The sequence below is a fragment of the Esox lucius genome, chromosome 16 (assembly GCF_011004845.1).
Source record: "Esox lucius isolate fEsoLuc1 chromosome 16, fEsoLuc1.pri, whole genome shotgun sequence".
Classification (NCBI taxonomy): Eukaryota; Metazoa; Chordata; class Actinopteri; order Esociformes; family Esocidae; genus Esox; species Esox lucius.
In genome coordinates, this window is record NC_047584.1 from 32,254,936 (window position 1) to 32,272,100 (window position 17,165).

Consider the following 17,165-nt stretch of genomic DNA (forward strand, 5'->3'; position numbering starts at 1 on the left):
AAACATTTTGATACATTTTTTGCACTCCTTTTCACTCTATGTGGCCAGAGTCAGACTGAAAAACTGTTTTGATTGGAAATCTGAACCTAAATACTCAGTGTTTTACCATTTACTGAGACTGAGACTAATCGGCAAAGTACTGAAGACCCAAAAATCCCACGTCTTAAAGAACATACTGCATCCAACTGCCCATCCAGTACCTTCTGCACATCCCTCTGGCTCAAATAAACACCAGTAGCAGTATCATGTGTCAGTATGAAGATTCATACAGCGACCAGTATTTCAGAAGTCATTTTGTAGAAAACATTTCTGCAGCATTTTAACTACTTCTTTAATGGAAAAAAGTTTACGTTAACTATACATTGTATATGTAGTATACGGAAAATGTCTTATTTAGAATTGGAAAGATTTCACCATATTGAAATGCATGTAATTAGTTCCAGGCTAATTTAAATGGGAACCAATATGTTTTTGTGTATTACACATCACTTCATGTTATAAAGTAACAAAATATGGGAGTATTGATCTGTTCTATGATCTCAAAATAAGCTAAACAGTAGCCACAGACGATCTCGTGTAAACACCTCTAATCCTCGACATAACCACACATTCCAAGTGTATTTTTGCAGAAATACTCAATTGTAACAATGACAATAGATACATATCCACAGAATAGAACACATATTACATACGTTCCCCCCCGAATGGCATCCAGTTTGATAATCACTGGGCTATAAACTCAATTACCCAGAAGCAATGACATCCACTTGATTTATTGTCTGCAGTAGATCAGGCAGTAGGGTGCAACAGAAGATAGGGTTCAACAGGAAGTGTGTTAACGGCCCCTTGCCAGCATCCCAAAACACACCTTATTCTCTAAATGGGGCACTACTATTGACTAATTGTAGGGGGAAAAGCGTGTCATTTGACCCAACCTAGGAGCTAAAAGTGACATCTCTAGCAGGCCAACTCGGTCCTGCTGCTGGAGGCGGTCACGTTCTGCTCCGCGGTTTTGTCGGAGGCACTCTCTCTCGATGCGTAGATGTGCGCGTGGCTGTGCTGGCTTTCGGCGGGCTGAGAGTGGCTCAGGTCGCTGTCGCAGGTGATGCCAGAGGCCGAGGTGGCACGGGAATGCCCCAGCCTGGTCATGCTGGCCCAGGGCACTGGGTGGAGAAAGGAGAGACCCAAATGACAACCTGGTCCTTGTGTAATGTAAAAGAACGTCTAGTTTCAGCAGAGAGACACCGAAGATCAAAAGTGGCTGGGTCTCTGGGCCTATTAGGAATTTGACGTCTGTGGGTACACCAGGAAGTTACACCAGGAAGTCTCTGAGAGGTCTAGCGAGATACCTTTTAGAATGCTTCACACAACAAGGTGAACATTATCCTGCCGTCAGATACATTATCCTGAGCACACTCATACGTACTGTGGCCCATTCCCTGGATGAAGTACTTCAAGGCCTCCGTCAGTTTACCCGGCTGGCTCACCTGAGGAAGTCCTCCACAGTCAGCCATCTGATTGGACAGATGGAAAAGATCAAGGGTCAACCAATCCAATGATCTTAACAAGCCCTCTTTCAAAATCTCTTTCAAACCACCTGCATTCACCATCGACAAATGAATGTAAAAAAAATATATTAACAGACAAGTTTCCCCGCTAGCCATTACCATTTGCCGCTGAGGTAAACCTGAGGTAAACCTTTGGTTGTAAATTCTGACTTCTCACTAGTCTAGCGGCTTCTATTACTTGTATTGTGCCTGTATAGTCACTGACAGTGGGGGTTCACCTTGAGCAGCGTGGTCTTGGTTGGGTTGAGCTTTGCATTGCAGTCGACTACAGCCTCTACAGCAGGAGAGCCATCACCCACCACCAGCAAAGCTGGGCAACTGTAGGAGTCAAGGTATGGATTAGGGAACACAAAACAGATAAGCAAACAGAGCTTGGTCAATAAAATAACTTTAACAGTCACTAGTTGCAGCTTATATGGTTAAAATAATCTACATTTGGAAAAAAAAATATATATTTTTTTGCTTTATTCAACACTTTGTATAGGATGTAAGCATATTAAATACATTCAAAATGGAGATGAACGAAAGGAATGCTAGAAAGGTGCCTCAGATCATTCTGTGTATTAAATATACTTAAATGGTAAATAAACATCAATGAAGTTGATTGTTCCAAGATCACAAATACACTACATGTGTGGGTCCAGGGTTTTCCCACTCAGGTCAGTCAAAAGCCTGGGCCCTGATTCCGAGCGGTCTCCATGTATATTCACCTCAGAGTCCTGGCACTAGAGCTCCCCCTTGGGATGGGCCTCTCTATCTCTAGGTCCCTGCGGTTCTGGTAGGACTTGATGAACTGGGCCAGGTTGGACTGGTTGACACTATGAGTGATGTGGTTGCGGTACATGGCGATCAGATCTGGGTTGTTCTGGATCTCATCCTGCACAAGGAACCAAATATAGGACAGGACCAAATGTCCATATATGGAATTGGGTACCATGTCTCTATAGAGACACCTACTCAACATTTAGGAGGTTGACCTTATCAAACAATTTCATGCAATTTAGACATACCTACTGTGAACTTTCACTTTATTAGAGAGGACAAAGTCCAGAGGTGACAGCTTTTCTTTGGATATGTTAAAAGAACGCTTCATTGCTTTTTGGATGTTGTGTGTCAGTGGTTGTAGCTCAACAGAAGGAGCGGAGAGCATCATCAAGGCTAACAGGAGCGGACAGTATCATTAAGGGTAACAGGAGCGGATAGCATTTTTAAGGCTAACGGGAAAGGACAGCATCATCAAGGCCAAAAGGAGCGGATAGCATCATCAAGGCTAACAGGAGAGGATAGCATCGTTAAGGCTAACAGGAGAGGATAGCATCGTTAAGGCTAACAGGAGAGGATAGCATTGTTAAGGCTAAAAGGAGAGGATAGCATCATCAAGGCTAACAGGAGAGGATAGCATGGTTAAGGCTAACAGGAGAGGATAGCATCGTTAAGGCTAACAGGAGCGGATAGCATCATTAAAGCTAACACTTCCTTAACCATGCTGGTGTCATTTATCTTCCTGTGTGTCCCTTACCTTTCCAAACATGTGGTTGATCACGTAGTCAGGCAGTGCATGGATCCAGCCGGTCAACTTTCTCCCGGAGAGAGAGAGAGTTTGTTAGAGGTCTGTATTCATTCTCCTGAAGGCCGATCTAACACACAAGCTCATCGAAGCTTATTTACAAGCCACACTTGCTCATAATCCACTAAGAATTTACATCAGTCAGAGAAAATCTGTGTCACCATTAGCTTAGCCTGAAAGCCCCAACACAAGTATCTTTGGCACATTTTAAACTGTTTGGATGGAGGGGCCTTAAGAACAATAAACAGCTATGTTGGAATCTACAATGCAATGTCAGTTTGCCTGATGTTACCTTGTGTGCAACTGAATTCATCAAGGTCTCTGCACGAACATTGATGTTGATGAGGACAAGTCCCTCAACCTTGTCTGGATGGTTTAGCTATAGACAGGAACCGCAAGCAATAAACAAAAAACACATTTAGGATTAAGAGAGCAGTGCAAGACACAAACCTTTATACAGTGAGGTACCTTTTCATTGTGATGAAGGGCCGGATTCAGGGATGCAGATTAAGCCCAGTCCAGCACTAAAAAATGTAGCTCAATGGAGATTTAATAGTCATGGGATTAGGCTTAATCTGTGCCTGCAAAACCGGCCCCAAGTGTTAACTGTAAACATGACCTATGAAAATAACAGTGTAGGTGTTTGTAGACAAACAATATTGCAGTAACTTATTGCATGCCAATGAAAATATGGAGGATTACGCAACCAGCACTGTGGCCAAAGAAATTGTTCAATGTAGTTTATATCATGTTTTAATCATGTCAGCTCAAAAAAAAAAAAAACAAGAGTTGGAAAATGAAAATTAACTCACAGCAAATTTGGTTAGGATATAGGCACCTGCACCGCTACCAAGTCCAATGACAGTCTGGAACCTGAAGGGAAACCAGACGAGATAATTTAAAAAGATAGACAAATGTATATATTATTTGAAATGTATTGCAAGCGAATGTATTATCTAGTTAAGGTATGTTTTTATCACAGAGAATAACACTTGAAAGCTTCAATTGGAAAATGTATTTCCATGATATTCCTCAACGTTTCTTTTCATATATTTGTACTGAACTGTTGAAGGAACTTGCCGGTTATCATTTTGCTGCACCTCTAATACCCGTGGTGGCCTGTATCTGTGTATATGAACTTCATTTACCACTTACCGAAAGTGATCCAGAACCTGGAGGAGAGCCTCAGAGAGCTGGTCCATGGAGGGGAAGGGGTACCTACAGGGAAAAGCAGAACTTACTTCAGGGGCCCATCGCCACTCTCACATGAATATATTTCTCTGGGCTGGAATTGATTTCAGCAACAACAGATGGGACCAGATACCAATGTCTGCTAACACTAAAAACAGATTGGACTAGATCCTATTGACCACTAACAACAACAACAGATGGGACCAGATCCCAATGTCTGCTAACACTAAAAACAGATTGGACTAGATCCTATTGACCACAGTTGTTGTTGAACTCTGGTTGTAGCCCAGCTATTCTGCTTGTAATCAAGGTCAGGTGCTAAGCAGGTTTGTAAAATAGTTTAATGTGTTTGCAATTTTACAAGCAGCACCTTGCCCAATGGAAAGCACATCATTGATCAATTTTACTAAATTGATTCCTTTTCATCTTTGCCGGAAGACTGAACAACCAGAGTACCTCTTGCCCAAATGAATGCTACTAATGAAAGATGATTTGTCAAAAGAGGGTGGGCCCCTTACAAAGAGGGTAGAGAAGAGGCACCCTCATGCTGTCCAGGAGCGTGAACATGACACACGACAAAGTGCCATAAGATCTCCTGCATGTCCTCATGACTGAACAGGGGACTGAAGCACGAATGGTCTGCATAGGAGAACACAGGACAAGTGCTTAAAACAGATAGAAAAAAAGAAGAGAAAAATCACAGAAAACATTCATTGTCATTATGTGTATCATGCTAATTGTTTTGCAGTGGTTCTGAGACGAACTGATCAGAAGGTGTGTAGTGCAACCATTAGTTTTTCACAAGACGACGATAGGGCCCTGCGGTCAGCTAGCTGTTTTGGAACTTACGATTCAGTCCGATATCGTGGAAGGTCATGATGACGGGGCGGTTGCCCTTGTGAACCCCCATTACGGTGCAGTGAACATTTCCGAACTCCGTCTCCACTTCAACCTCCTGTCATGAGACAGCTGGTCAGACAAACCCTACAGCTACGCTCAGCTCTGGGAGTCAGCCTGTTCATATACCTAGAGCAGAGCTTATGATCATTTCTGTCAAGAAATGACTTGATACTGTGCATTCTAAATTGGAGTATAGCTGATTATTTGATATGTTGTCTTTGTACTATTTCCTATTGAATACAGGATTTAAATGATTTGCCCATCATTGCATTTTTTTATTTATTTAAAACTGGGTTTTCAAAAAAACTTTTACCACGTTTTTTGAAAACGGGGTTGCATGTATGTCTGCTAAGAAATCCACCTTAGGGCAACTAAAAAGCTGGAGTCAACAAGCTCATTAATCAACCCGAAAATATGTATTATCCACAGCTACATCTGAATCCCATATTTACCAACCACAAACCCCTTTCTAATATCTGAATCCAATATTTACCAACCCCAAACCACTTTCTAACATCTGAATCCAATATTTACCAACCACAAACCCCTTTCTAACATCTGAATCCAATATTTACCAACCACAAACCCCTTTCTAATATCTGAATCCCATATTTACCAACCCCAAACCACTTTCTAACATCTGAATCCAATATTTACCAACCACAAACCCCTTTCTAACATCTGAATCCAATATTTACAAACCACAAACCCCTTTCTAATATCTGAATCCAATATTTACCAACCACAAACCCCTTTCTAACATTTGAATCCAATATTTACCAACCACAGACCCCTTTCTAACATCTGAATCCAATATTTACCAACCACAAACCCCTTTCTCACATCTGAATCCAATATTTACCAACCACAAAGCCCTTTCTAACATCTGAATCCAATATTTACAAACCACAAACCCCTTTCTACATCTGAATCCCATATTTACCAACCCCAAACCCCTTTCTAACATCTGAATCCAATATTTACCAACCACAAACCCCTTTCTAACATCTGAACCCAATATTTACCAACCACAAACCCCTTTCTAATATCTGAATCCAATATTTACCAACCACAAACCCCTTTCTAATATCTGAATCCAATATTTACCAACCACAGACCCCTTTCTAACATTTGAATCCAATATTTACCAACCACAGACCCCTTTCTAACATCTGAATACAATATTTACCAACCACAGACCCCTTTCTAACATCTGAATCTGGAATAAATTAAGAGCAGGTGCACTGACATAATACTCACAGTCACTTCAGTTTCAAAGACTGAATCAGAACCACCATCCTGGAAAATCATTTTTGGTAGTTGAGTGTTGAAGTCAGTGAAAGACGTTTGAATAGACAGTATAGATCCTCACGTCTTAAAGCTTCAGAGGGTATTTGTCTAGAACTCGTCTGAGAGATGGATTTCTACACTCCTACCTTGTAGTGACTAAGCCATTAGCTCCCATGGGGCGTTTAATGTTTGGCCTGGAGACACTAGACTAATCCTGGATGTCAAGATCAGCAAATTGGATCAACCCAAGCCTGGCACTTTGACATGAAAAACACTTTCCACTATCTGGTTTAGGTCCAAGTCTAAAAAACATTTACCTGAGTAATACTTCCAGAGAGTTACTGTAACTCACTGCAGCTAAGAAAATCATAAAAGGTAATGGTTTTGTGGACTGCTTATGTATAAACAGGTAATGTGGACTGCTTATGTATAAAAACAACATTATTTCACTACACACTACAGTGTATTTTATCATACAGTACGTTCTATGTGCAGAAACTTTACTGAACAGAGTACAGGTACATCAAATGTCATGGGTGGAAAGGTATCAGTCTATGTTAAAGTCTCATGGCAGAGTTTGAAATGTGTCCAGCTGTGTTTTGGGACTTCGGGGAGAGTTCATAGTCACTGTATTCAGCATGCCCAGCAATTGGAGTCCTGAGTATGTTAGAGCATGACTTCAGGTTAACATGAGCTGTTTCCCTTCCAGCCATGACCCACCTCAGATTTGTTCCTGCAGCTTGTAGAATAGTACCTAAATGTTAACAGTACAGGTAGATGCTGGGATTCCTCATAATGGACAGGAGCACAGTACAAATAGTCCTCAATCACTGCTAGGCCAACATACCAGTTCATGACATTCGACTTTCAGACTTTTAGATACGTTTCTGGCCAGACAACTTGTATATCACCTACACCTGTCGATCACTGTCTTGGGCAATGTAGTAGATGTCTTGCAGTGTCTGAATAACGCCAGTATATTTCCTAGACCCCACATACGGTTTGTAACCGTGGAAGGTTTCCCGCGAATGAGAAACAACCTGCAGCTAGATTTCTCTAACAGTCATTATGATAATACGCACCTTATGCATGATGCTCGGTCGATGGTGGTGAAATCCAAAACAAGCATGACTTTCCTCATTAGTTTCCTTGGCAACTGACTGTGACACATTATCTTTTTGGAATTTTGACTTCTCTTCCACCATTGTGATACGTTAGTCCTCTCTGTTTGATATGATGGCCATAACACACTGAAGTAGCCATAACCTCGTATCCAGTCTAGCGAAAGTGTCTGGAGACGAGCGTATCGTCGCTACCTGGCGGTGCAAAATAGATGAAACCAAAACTAAACAAGATTATTTTGACCGGCATATTATATGACTATTGAGGATTCATAGCTTGGATTGAAAGTTGGAAGTTCAAGGTGCACAGCTGAAGAAAAGGTAGGTCTAGGACAAAATAATGTTTGGTAATAGTTTAAAATATAAAAAAGGGGGCACTTGGGGAAAGGGTTGCATAAAAGCTGTTCGACTGTACCTTGTTTTTGGTTCTAGGGTGAATCTTTTTTCATTCCATGCACAATACTCTGTGTGCCAGGTAGAACCAAGCCTACAGGCTCGACACGGAACCCAAAAGGGATCTAAATGTAAAGAAAAGGTCCAACCAGGAACCAAAAACGTGTACAGGTGCTGGTCATAAAATTAGAATATAATCAAAAAGTTGATTTATTTCAGTAATTCCATTCAAAAAGTGAAAATTGTATATTATATTCATTCATTACACACAGACTGATATATCTCAAATGTTTATTTTTTGTAATTGTGATGATTATAACTGACAACTAATGAAAATCCCAAATTCAATATCTCAGAAAATTTGAATATTATTTAAGACCAATAAAAAAAAAATATTTTTAGAAATGTTGGCCAACTGAAAAGTATGAACATGAAAAGTATGAGCATGTACAGCCCTCAATACTTAGTTGGGACTCCTTTTGCCTGAATTACTCCAGCAATGCGGCGTGGCATGGTGTCGATCAGTCTGTGGCACTGCCCAGGTGTTATGAGAGCCCAGGTTGCTCTGATAGTGGCCTTCAGCTCTTCTGCATTGTTGAGTCTGGCATATCATATCTTCCTCTTCACAATACCCCATAGATTTTCTATAGGGTTAAGGTCAGGCGAGTTTGCTGGCCAATTAAGAACAGGGATACCATGGTCCTTAAACCAGGTATTGGTAGCTTTGGCACTGTGTGAAGGTGCCAAGTCCTGTTGGAAAATGAAATCTGCATCTCCATAAAGTTGGTCAGCAGCAGGAAGCATGAAGTGCTCTAAAACTTCTTGGTAGATGGCTGCGTTGACCTTGGACCTCAGAAAACACAGTGGACCAACACCAGCAGATGACATGGCACCCCAAACCATCGCTGACTTTGGAAACTTTACACTGGACTTCAAGCAACGTGGATTCTGTGCCTCTCCTCTCTTCTTCCAGACTCTGGGACTCCTGAAACCCATGTCTTGCATGTCTGTGCGTGGTGGTTCTTGAAGCACTGACTCCAGCTGCAGTCCACTCTTTGTGAATCTCCCCTACATTTTAGAATGGGTTTTGTTTCACAATCCTCTCACGGGTGCGGTTATCCCTATTGTTTGTACACTGTTTTCTACCACATCTTTTCTTTCCCTTCGCCTCTCTATTAATGTGCTTGGACACAGAGCTCTGTGAACAGCCAGGCTCTTCAGCTATGACCTTTTGTGTCTTGTCCTCCTTGTGCAAGGTGTCAATGGTCATCTTTTGGACAGCTGTCAAGTCAGCAGTCTTCCCCATGATTGTGTTGCCTACAGAACTAGACTGAGAGACCATTTAAAGGCCTTTGCAGGTGTTTTGGGTTAATTAGCTGAATTAGAGTGTGGCACCAGGTGTCTTCAATATTGAACCTTTTCACAATATTCTAATTTTCTGAGATACTGAATTTGGGGTTTTCATTAGTTGTCAGTTAAAATCATCAAAATATTTCAGTCTGTGTGGAATGAATGTATACATTATACAAGTTTCACTTTTTGAATGGAATTACTGAAATAAATCAACTTTCTGATGATATTCTAATTTTATGACCAGCACCTGTATACCTGGAATAAAAACGTGTTTCGCCAAAGGAAAAGTCAAATAACTGGTATGGAACACTTATGTATGCCACTTTACACCGATGCCCGGTCCAAAATATAGAGGGAACCGCAGCAGTTTGGGACCCACACGTACTCTGTTGGCTCAGTATCAGACCGTGTCGCTTGCCTGTGCCACACAAAAGCCTAAACATATTTGACAGCAGCTGATCAGTTTCAATCAGTCAATATAGAAGACTAGAGCCTAGGTAATATGCCAATTAGGACACAGGCTATGATCCATGACCGTAATTGCCTAGCGGACAGACTATTTGAAATTGCTGTTTAGTTTTCATTTTTCAATACAGGTCTAATGTAGCCTGTATGTAGCTATACAGCGGTATTGCAGATCACTCGGTTAATCCTTTCAGGTCATTAACATAGCTGTGCTTTCTGTCACAGGCCGCTTTCTTAGATGCAGTAGGATTCTGTGTTGCATGTTTTGATTGTTGTCCACTTCGGCAGATTTCGGGCAGCCTGGTGATTTTGGACATTACGCAGATTATTTCCCCGTACTGTGGGCCTCAGTCAACCATGCTGACTAACTGTAATGTATCAAGCCACCGATAACCACTAAATACAAAGCTACACTATACTGCGTGCGAAACGCCCTTTATCTTTCCGCGTCAAGACCGACTGTGGCTAACCCCCCACCTTTACTATGTAGCCTATAATTCAACGGTCAGGCGCGACGCCCGGATATTTTCTCTCCAGGTGCTAAGGGGGAGCTTGACCAATACGTTGTTGGGGGGTATTTTTATGACTTCAGAGTTATAAGGTAGTTCACGTTTTTAAAATTCTAAAATACTAAAAATCTTGAAGGGGCTGAACTCAGGCTGCGCAGATATGTGCTGTGGCTATAGCACCCCCTAGCCCCGCTGTAGCGCATGCCTTTCAACTGTTAAGTAGGATATGCTCACCAACCGTATTACATTATCTTATGAGCTCACCACACACTGTACACAACTGTAGGTAAAATGTACGTAGGTTTAGTGTATTATGTCCCTTTATGTTGTCTACCGGCATAATTACAACAGTTCAAATTCAGGGTGTGCGCAAATTGTGCTTAGATAAAGGCGGTTCTGTCTGTCCTTGTTTATAACTACCCAATGGAGAAGTCCAGAAAAGGTTTGCACTACTGACCACACACACACGTCTTCTATCATTGTGTGGTCCACGACAATTATTCCCTATTTTCGAGATTCCAGACCCCAAACTCTCATCTTATCCTTAACATTTGCCTAACCATAAACTACACATACAAATATATTTTTCAAAATGGGGACAGGAGAAACGTTCTCATCAGTAAACCTTTTCTGATTTAACTAGTTGGGGAACAATTTCTCCCATTATATAGTTAAGTCAGAAACACACTACACACAATATTACTTTTATCATACGCTAGATGGCGTGCCGGGACAAGCTAAAATATATAACTATTGCGGTTACGTTTCTCAAAGAGATGTAGACGTGTTTTGCAGTGCAGGTCGGTGGTACTTAAAACATTTCGAAAACGTCGAGAAATAGACAAAAATGAGATGTGTCCACCCTTGCTTAATATTTGCTCGGTTCCCGCCAGCATTTTAAATGTGTTTTTAAGACACGCCCCTATTCTGACAGAAAGATTGTGACGCTGGGTCCCCATGGAGACAGAACGAGGGAGAAATGTCATTGTTTGTCGGTTTTTGAAATCACATGGACGGAGTTGTGATCGCTGCCTGCCTGCAATGAAATAGCTTGAAATAGTACTTGCATAAGTATCCAACAACTGGTGGCGACCAAACAGCGTAGGAAACAACCGGTAACACTGGGAAGGGTAAGCGTCTATCAAATCAAATATGAATTTAGTACGGATGTAGCGAGCTAGCGTCGTGTGTTAGCTAGTTAATTACCTTATATCAATACTGTACCGCTACATAACGGCGGCGGTGTACGATAACGAGGGTGTGTTGTGTAAGTAAGCTACTGTACCATGCAAACTGTGTTCTGTTTTGCGTTTTTTATTGACGGCAATTCCTTAATCGACGGACTTGTGGAACTAGCTAGCTGGGTTCTCGAACAGACATTGTTTTGATAGCAACAGGTTACACTGCGGTGTACGGTGGTGTGAAGTCCTTGTCAGTCATTGAGTCAAGCAGCTGGAAGCCGTCTTGCTTGATTGTTTACAAAATACGCGCAGTAACTGTACTGTAGTTAGCTAATTGCCTAACTAAATACCTATCTTATTTCTACATCATTTACACGCCGGTGAAGTCGTGTCGCTGAGAGGCAAGTACGTTAAATACTGCAGGTCGTTTATTTATTTTTATTTTCTTTACGTTGAAACCCTTTTTACGTTTAAACTATCTTGCAGATCTTCACCGACGGAATTAATGAGATCTTTCCATCTGCTCCGTGTGGTATTTCAGATGAAGATGCGGATGGGATGCATCGCCAGATTAGACACTTACGTATCAGTAAAATGTATTTCAGAAAACCCTTTTTTCATCAGCAGATGTCACCTCAAATACATTACAGATAGACTGTCTAAAAACCCCACATAGCAAGGAATAAGATGTTGAAGCACGGTGGCGTACTATAAAGGTAGAAATGTAGAGGGGCCAAACTCCAGGGTTTTGCAAGTCCTATTCTGGCTGAGCCAGAGGGTTGGGGATTATTAAAGTTTGTTACCTTTAAGGCCAAATCATTCATCAATATATTAGGGTAATCAGTTGACCAGCGGGTCAAATGTATGTATGGACTTTGGCTAGCGACAGCAGGATCTTTTAGGCAGAGACAGAATCAGCAACACAGCCACATTGACTATCGACAGGATTTTGACGACCAGATGGGCAGTGACAACCGGTGTTGTCAGCCAGAATCTAGATCAGCAACACTAGCAGGTGGAATTTGGACAGGGACCCAGAGTCATCTGCCCAGGTAGTGCCGAGTCTCTGGTCCTAGGACTCAGGTACTCGTAAGATCCAACAGAACACCGGAACATTTTGAGGAAGCTTGCCTAGGATTCAACAGGATACTAGATAAGACAAAATAAATGGCACCAGACCCCCTAAAACAAGACCTAGTACAGCCCACAGAGTTCTCTCCCACTGCTTTAGTCCCAGGGGGCTCGGGACTGTCCACAGAGACCTTGTCATTCACTCAGCCCTCTTGCAAAAAGCCTGAGACGATGTGATGGAGCTTCCAAGCCAGTGATTCAGCCTCCATTGCCCCTGACATACTGCACAATAACTACAGGTCCCGATTATATAGATGTATTTTTCAATAGGTCCGCTGAATATGCACTGTTTAAAGAGAGAGAAAAAGAAAGTAGATACAAACTGACCCTTTGTAGAATCATAAATCGCTTGCCTGTGTGTGATTAAGTATGTTATTGTCTGTCTGTGAAGGGTGCAGCACGTAGGCCTTCACGCCAATGTCCGGGCCGGCTTAGACTGATAGCACTCTACCCCCTATGCGATACACAGCTTTTCATCAGGACCCATAAGACTCTGGTGAAAAGTGGCGAGCAATGGGGTGTGTGACAGAGAGAGCCCCTAGCGATGCCAGCTAAATGTTAGCGCGGAACACCAGGCTGTAAATACATGTAGGATGGGAAACACATATATTCCTGTGTGCCGGAGTGGAACTTTAAGAAGCCCCTCTGCAACTAACGCTGTTTCACAAGGCTGAGTCCATCAGTCAGGAAAACCTTCATGTGCTTCTGCTCTCCTTTCTGTCTGCATCACCTGCTGTAGGTGGGTCTGATTGGAATAGAGCCCTATGTTGACCCCCATGTGCTGAAGGCCCCTAGAGTTTTCTGTTTCGGTACACTGCTATGTTTTGTCACATTTGCATGTGTGTGATGTTGCACATTTCCTTAGTGGTATCCTTCCTCTCCACCTAAACCCAGGCTATATGTTTATTTATTTCTTTGTACTGTAAACACTGTGTGTGTGTGACCAGTTATGGGGAAGTAGCTGCTTTGCGGTGCGGGTGTTGGTGTCTCATTTACACTGGGACTTCTGATTGCTCTTTTTCTATAGATCAGTCTGTCTCTCTTTCTCTCTTTGTCTGTGTCTCCCTTTCTGTGTTCCTGTCTCTGTGTCTCTGGGTGTGTACAGGCCATACTGTGGCTTTGCTATTTTCCCGACTTAGCGATGTTCATCGGCCTCCCATTCATTACAGGCTAGGTCTGGTTCCATTGTGGCTCTGCTTTTCAAAATGTATTTTTAAATTTTTTTGTTGGTAATTCTGGCAAACAGAATGAAGTGCTGAGAAGACATTTGGCCTAGGTAGAGCTCTCATTAACACTCATACCATACATCTCATGTCCCACTCAGTGGTAGTATAATGGACTGTCAGTGTTAGACTGTAGCCCTGGTGGATCAACTGTCAGTAGTAAATAACGGGGGTAGGAATTGCCTGGGACCTCACAATAAAATATTTGTATCTTTTTATCTTTTTTTTTTTTAATGTAAGTTGTTTCCAATTGCCCCAATGTGGCAACCGTTTCAGTGGAGCCACTGGCTTAAGCCTTTATCGCCACCAGCCCCCCCCCCCCCGGGTTTCACAGAACCTGATTGTGAGTGGGGAGATTCCCTTCTGCACTTTGTTTTGTGGCCTTTCTGTCAGGTTGAACAAGTCTGGCCCTTTTCCTTTATCGCGACATAAAAAAAAAAAAAAAAAAAAACATTGTTCTCTGTATACAGTAGAGTCTGTAGTGTGTGAAAATCTCACAAGGTCCGCTGTTTCTGAAATCTGGAACCACCATATTTGGCTCCAGCAATCAAACTAATGAACAACAACTGAACTCCCTGACCTTGTCTGAATGCTCTATATATCGAGTTGCTGCCGGATGATTTGGCTGTTTGCGTTAACAAGCAGGTGTACCTAATAAAAGGCCCAGTAAGCAGTGGGCAACTTTTGACCTGTAGTATTGCGGAGGGCTTTCCATTTGAAGCACAGCCACAGCCTCCTGAAGCACTTGCTTGCTCAGGAAAGTCCCGGGGAGACATGGGTTTCCACAGTACCTGTGTAGTGTTCCTGCCCAAATGCGCTCGCTTTGTGCCTGGCCCCCACCACTATCCAGGGGTGTCATAACAATGGAATGCGTGAGGCCTTGGTCCTGGCATCAGCTGCCAATGACATATATTATTAGGCTCAGGAAAGGTGGCTTCCACCACTTAGTGAAGAACTTCCGCTACTCACCTTTTCCTGGGAAACTTTTTGGCTGTTTGGGTCATAAATGTGTCTGGAAATAATTCGGGAGGCGTGGTTGGGGGTGGATGTGTTGGCACATTTTTTGGGATTGTAAGCACGCACAAACAGTTTCCCTGATGTTGGAAACCGAGCTACAATAAACTATGGGTGATTCCAGCGTTATGGGTGTTAGATTTGTTTCTGTAATACATTTTGTGTCTCACAGAAAATGTGAACGTAGCTTTGTCTGCTGTGGGGAGTATATAGCCCAAATTGTGGACTTATAATATTGTGTTGGTGAAATTAAACTAAATTTGAAGTGCTTTGGCTATGTTGAGACATAAAATGTCTAAGTAATTTTCCATTACTTCAGAGAGGGTAATTGAACTGTGGATTTTCTTCAACCTTTTTCTACAGATAATTGAACTAAGACCTAAGTCTCTTAAAACTGAAGTAGTATTACAACATAAAAACACCTTTAAAAATTTATTAATTGACAAGAAATGCAAGCAGTACAACAGGATGCTCTCTCTGGCAAATGGGATGGAGCAAATGTACCAAATTAATTCAGTGTCAGAGTTTTCCATTGTGTTAGGCCCTTCTCCTCTTTTAGAATGCACTTAAAACAGCCTTGCATATGGCTGGATCACATGCTCTTACACTTTACGACTAGCATAAATAAATCCCTTTTTATTTTATTTGTTTAAAATGCTTCTGCTTAAATGGAGCACAGGCCATGGGGATAGGACACTGTAAAATCCCTAAATCTGATCCCACAAAATGGATATTTGTTAAATCTGTCAGGTTTTATTTACAGTAACGGGCCCACAATGTTGCTAGTCTTGTTTGGGTATATCTGGCTATTAACTGAAGCTGTTCTTTTCAGATGTAGTAAAAGTGACTGCTAAAGGCTAACTCCATCACATTTATGTAAGCTGGTATCATAGCTAGCATACAGAAATTGGTTGTGGTAGGCAGTCGCTCTTAGTTGTAATACAGTTGTTTGGATATATATTACAGTTGATATAAAAATGTCATTCCGATTTTTACTTCAACATAGTTTGAAATACACATAGAAACAGCATCCTAAATTGTAAGCTAATTGAAATTGGGGGGGCAATGAGGAGTTTCAGGACCCCCCCCCCCCCCAATTTCCTCTTCTCTCCATACATTTCTGTCATTCTCATTGTTTCGGTCATTGACCGCTTTATACCACATCTGTTCCATTTAGCCTAGGTCAAAAAAGCCAAACTCTTCTGGGAAATTTACTGTGTTCTCAAAGCTCCCCGTGCTGGGTTCAGTCAATGTTTAACAGTTTTAAGAGAACCTGTTCTTTGTGGCTCACAGGGTAATAACCTGGTCCCAAGGTCATAGTAGAACCAGCTGTGTTGCCTGGAGCTGGGTTTCATCGCCACAACCCTGGCTGGGTCTCAAATGGCACCTGTGTGCTAATTCAATGAACTACTTTTGACCGTTGAATTCTGGTTGGTGGGGAATAGGGGGCCATTTTGCGGGACGCAGACTGATCTTGTTGAAAGTCCCCTTCGCCTGACTATTCTCTTGCTTTCAGCACGCGGTGTAGAAAACCGGTGGAGTTAGGGTTTTTTTTATTTTTTTTTTTAACTCAGACAAATATATGGCTATTCCCTAAGGGGCAGGCTTTCCCAGAAACTGGCATTTTGGTGCACTAATTGGACGCAGACATCCCAGCCCATATAGACAAGCCCCCTTTGCCCATGCACTCAAGTCTCTCCAAAAACCGAGTAGGTAGCACATTGTTTTAAAATGCAAATAGGTTCTGACCCACTTGACTTACCAGTCCGAAAGGTGAGATCTATAGTGGCTCCAATATGTTAACCTAGTCCTGTTATTTCATTTGCCTTCATTGCAAGGGTAATTGAACTGTAACAAACCCAACCCAAAGCAACCCCGGAGGTTCAGGAGGTTCATTCGAGCTTGCAGCTGCAGACTTCAGGCTAGTTATGATGTCGTTCCTCATCAAAAACTAAGCAATTGTTTTATTGTTGCTTCTTTGCATTGATGTGTTCTTGACCATGCTGTTTTTGCTGTTTTTTCTTTTTACACACTCTGGTATATTCCCACTGACAAAGGGCTTTTTAATTGATGTGAAAAGGCTTTGAGGAGGGTGTCTGATCAGACTGGTTTTCCAAATGACACCCTATGGATTTCATAAAAAAAAAAAAAAAAGGCAGAAAAACTTACAGGTTGAGTTTCGAGTTTGTTCTTGAGGTTTTGGCAGGACAGACACTCCTGGGGAGATTCATTAGGGTCCTTACCTTTTTTGCATTTAGA

General features: G+C 42.0%; 2 protein-coding genes across 10 annotated transcripts in view; one reads left to right on the forward strand and one right to left on the reverse strand.

Annotated features, from left to right (window-relative positions):
• Positions 1–17: 17 nt before the first annotated feature.
• On the reverse strand, positions 18–8,109 carry ndrg1b (N-myc downstream regulated 1b). Of its 3 annotated transcripts, XM_020054528.3 has the most exons (12): positions 8,053–8,109; positions 7,599–7,832; positions 5,176–5,281; positions 4,845–4,965; positions 4,291–4,353; positions 3,948–4,008; positions 3,428–3,514; positions 3,088–3,144; positions 2,279–2,445; positions 1,787–1,886; positions 1,427–1,514; positions 20–1,163 (listed from the first exon to the last, which is right to left on the reverse strand). In XM_020054528.3, exons 2-12 carry the CDS (start codon positions 7,719–7,721, stop codon positions 958–960), a joined length of 1,179 nt encoding a protein of 392 aa, XP_019910087.1. In that variant the 5' UTR covers positions 7,722–7,832; positions 8,053–8,109; the 3' UTR covers positions 20–957. The 3 variants fall into 3 exon arrangements, with proteins under 3 accessions (XP_010878767.1, XP_019910087.1, XP_019910088.1); XM_010880465.4 differs by lacking the exons at positions 7,599–7,832; positions 8,053–8,109 and adding an exon at positions 6,487–6,607 and having other exon boundaries at positions 18–1,163; XM_020054529.3 differs by lacking the exon at positions 7,599–7,832 and having other exon boundaries at positions 241–1,163; positions 8,053–8,106.
• A 3,173-nt stretch (positions 8,110–11,282) lies between these two features.
• The window catches only part of ptp4a3b (protein tyrosine phosphatase 4A3b), a 38,331-nt gene continuing 32,448 nt past the window's right edge, over positions 11,283–17,165 (forward strand). For 6 of the 7 annotated variants that reach the window (XM_013137957.4, XM_013137961.4, XM_020054909.3 and 3 more), the window contains exon 1: positions 11,300–11,487. The gene's annotated coding sequence lies outside the window, so the exon portion shown is untranslated. Of the gene's footprint in view, positions 11,488–17,165 lie in introns of all 7 variants that reach the window. The other variant, XM_013137966.4, reaches the window with a different exon arrangement.

Bases quoted from the DNA above. Each gene is read 5' to 3' on its own strand.
- ndrg1b (XM_020054528.3), bottom strand. From the start codon at position 7,721: ATGGTGGAAGAGAAGTCAAAATTCCAAAAAGATAATGTGTCACAGTCA. The intron at 2,446-3,087 runs GTAAGGGACACA...TTCCTTGTGCAG, and splicing joins TCAACCACATGTTTGGAAAG to GATGAGATCCAGAACAACCC. The intron at 1,887-2,278 runs GTGAATATACAT...TGACTCCTACAG, and splicing joins TCTAGTGCCAGGACTCTGAG to TTGCCCAGCTTTGCTGGTGG.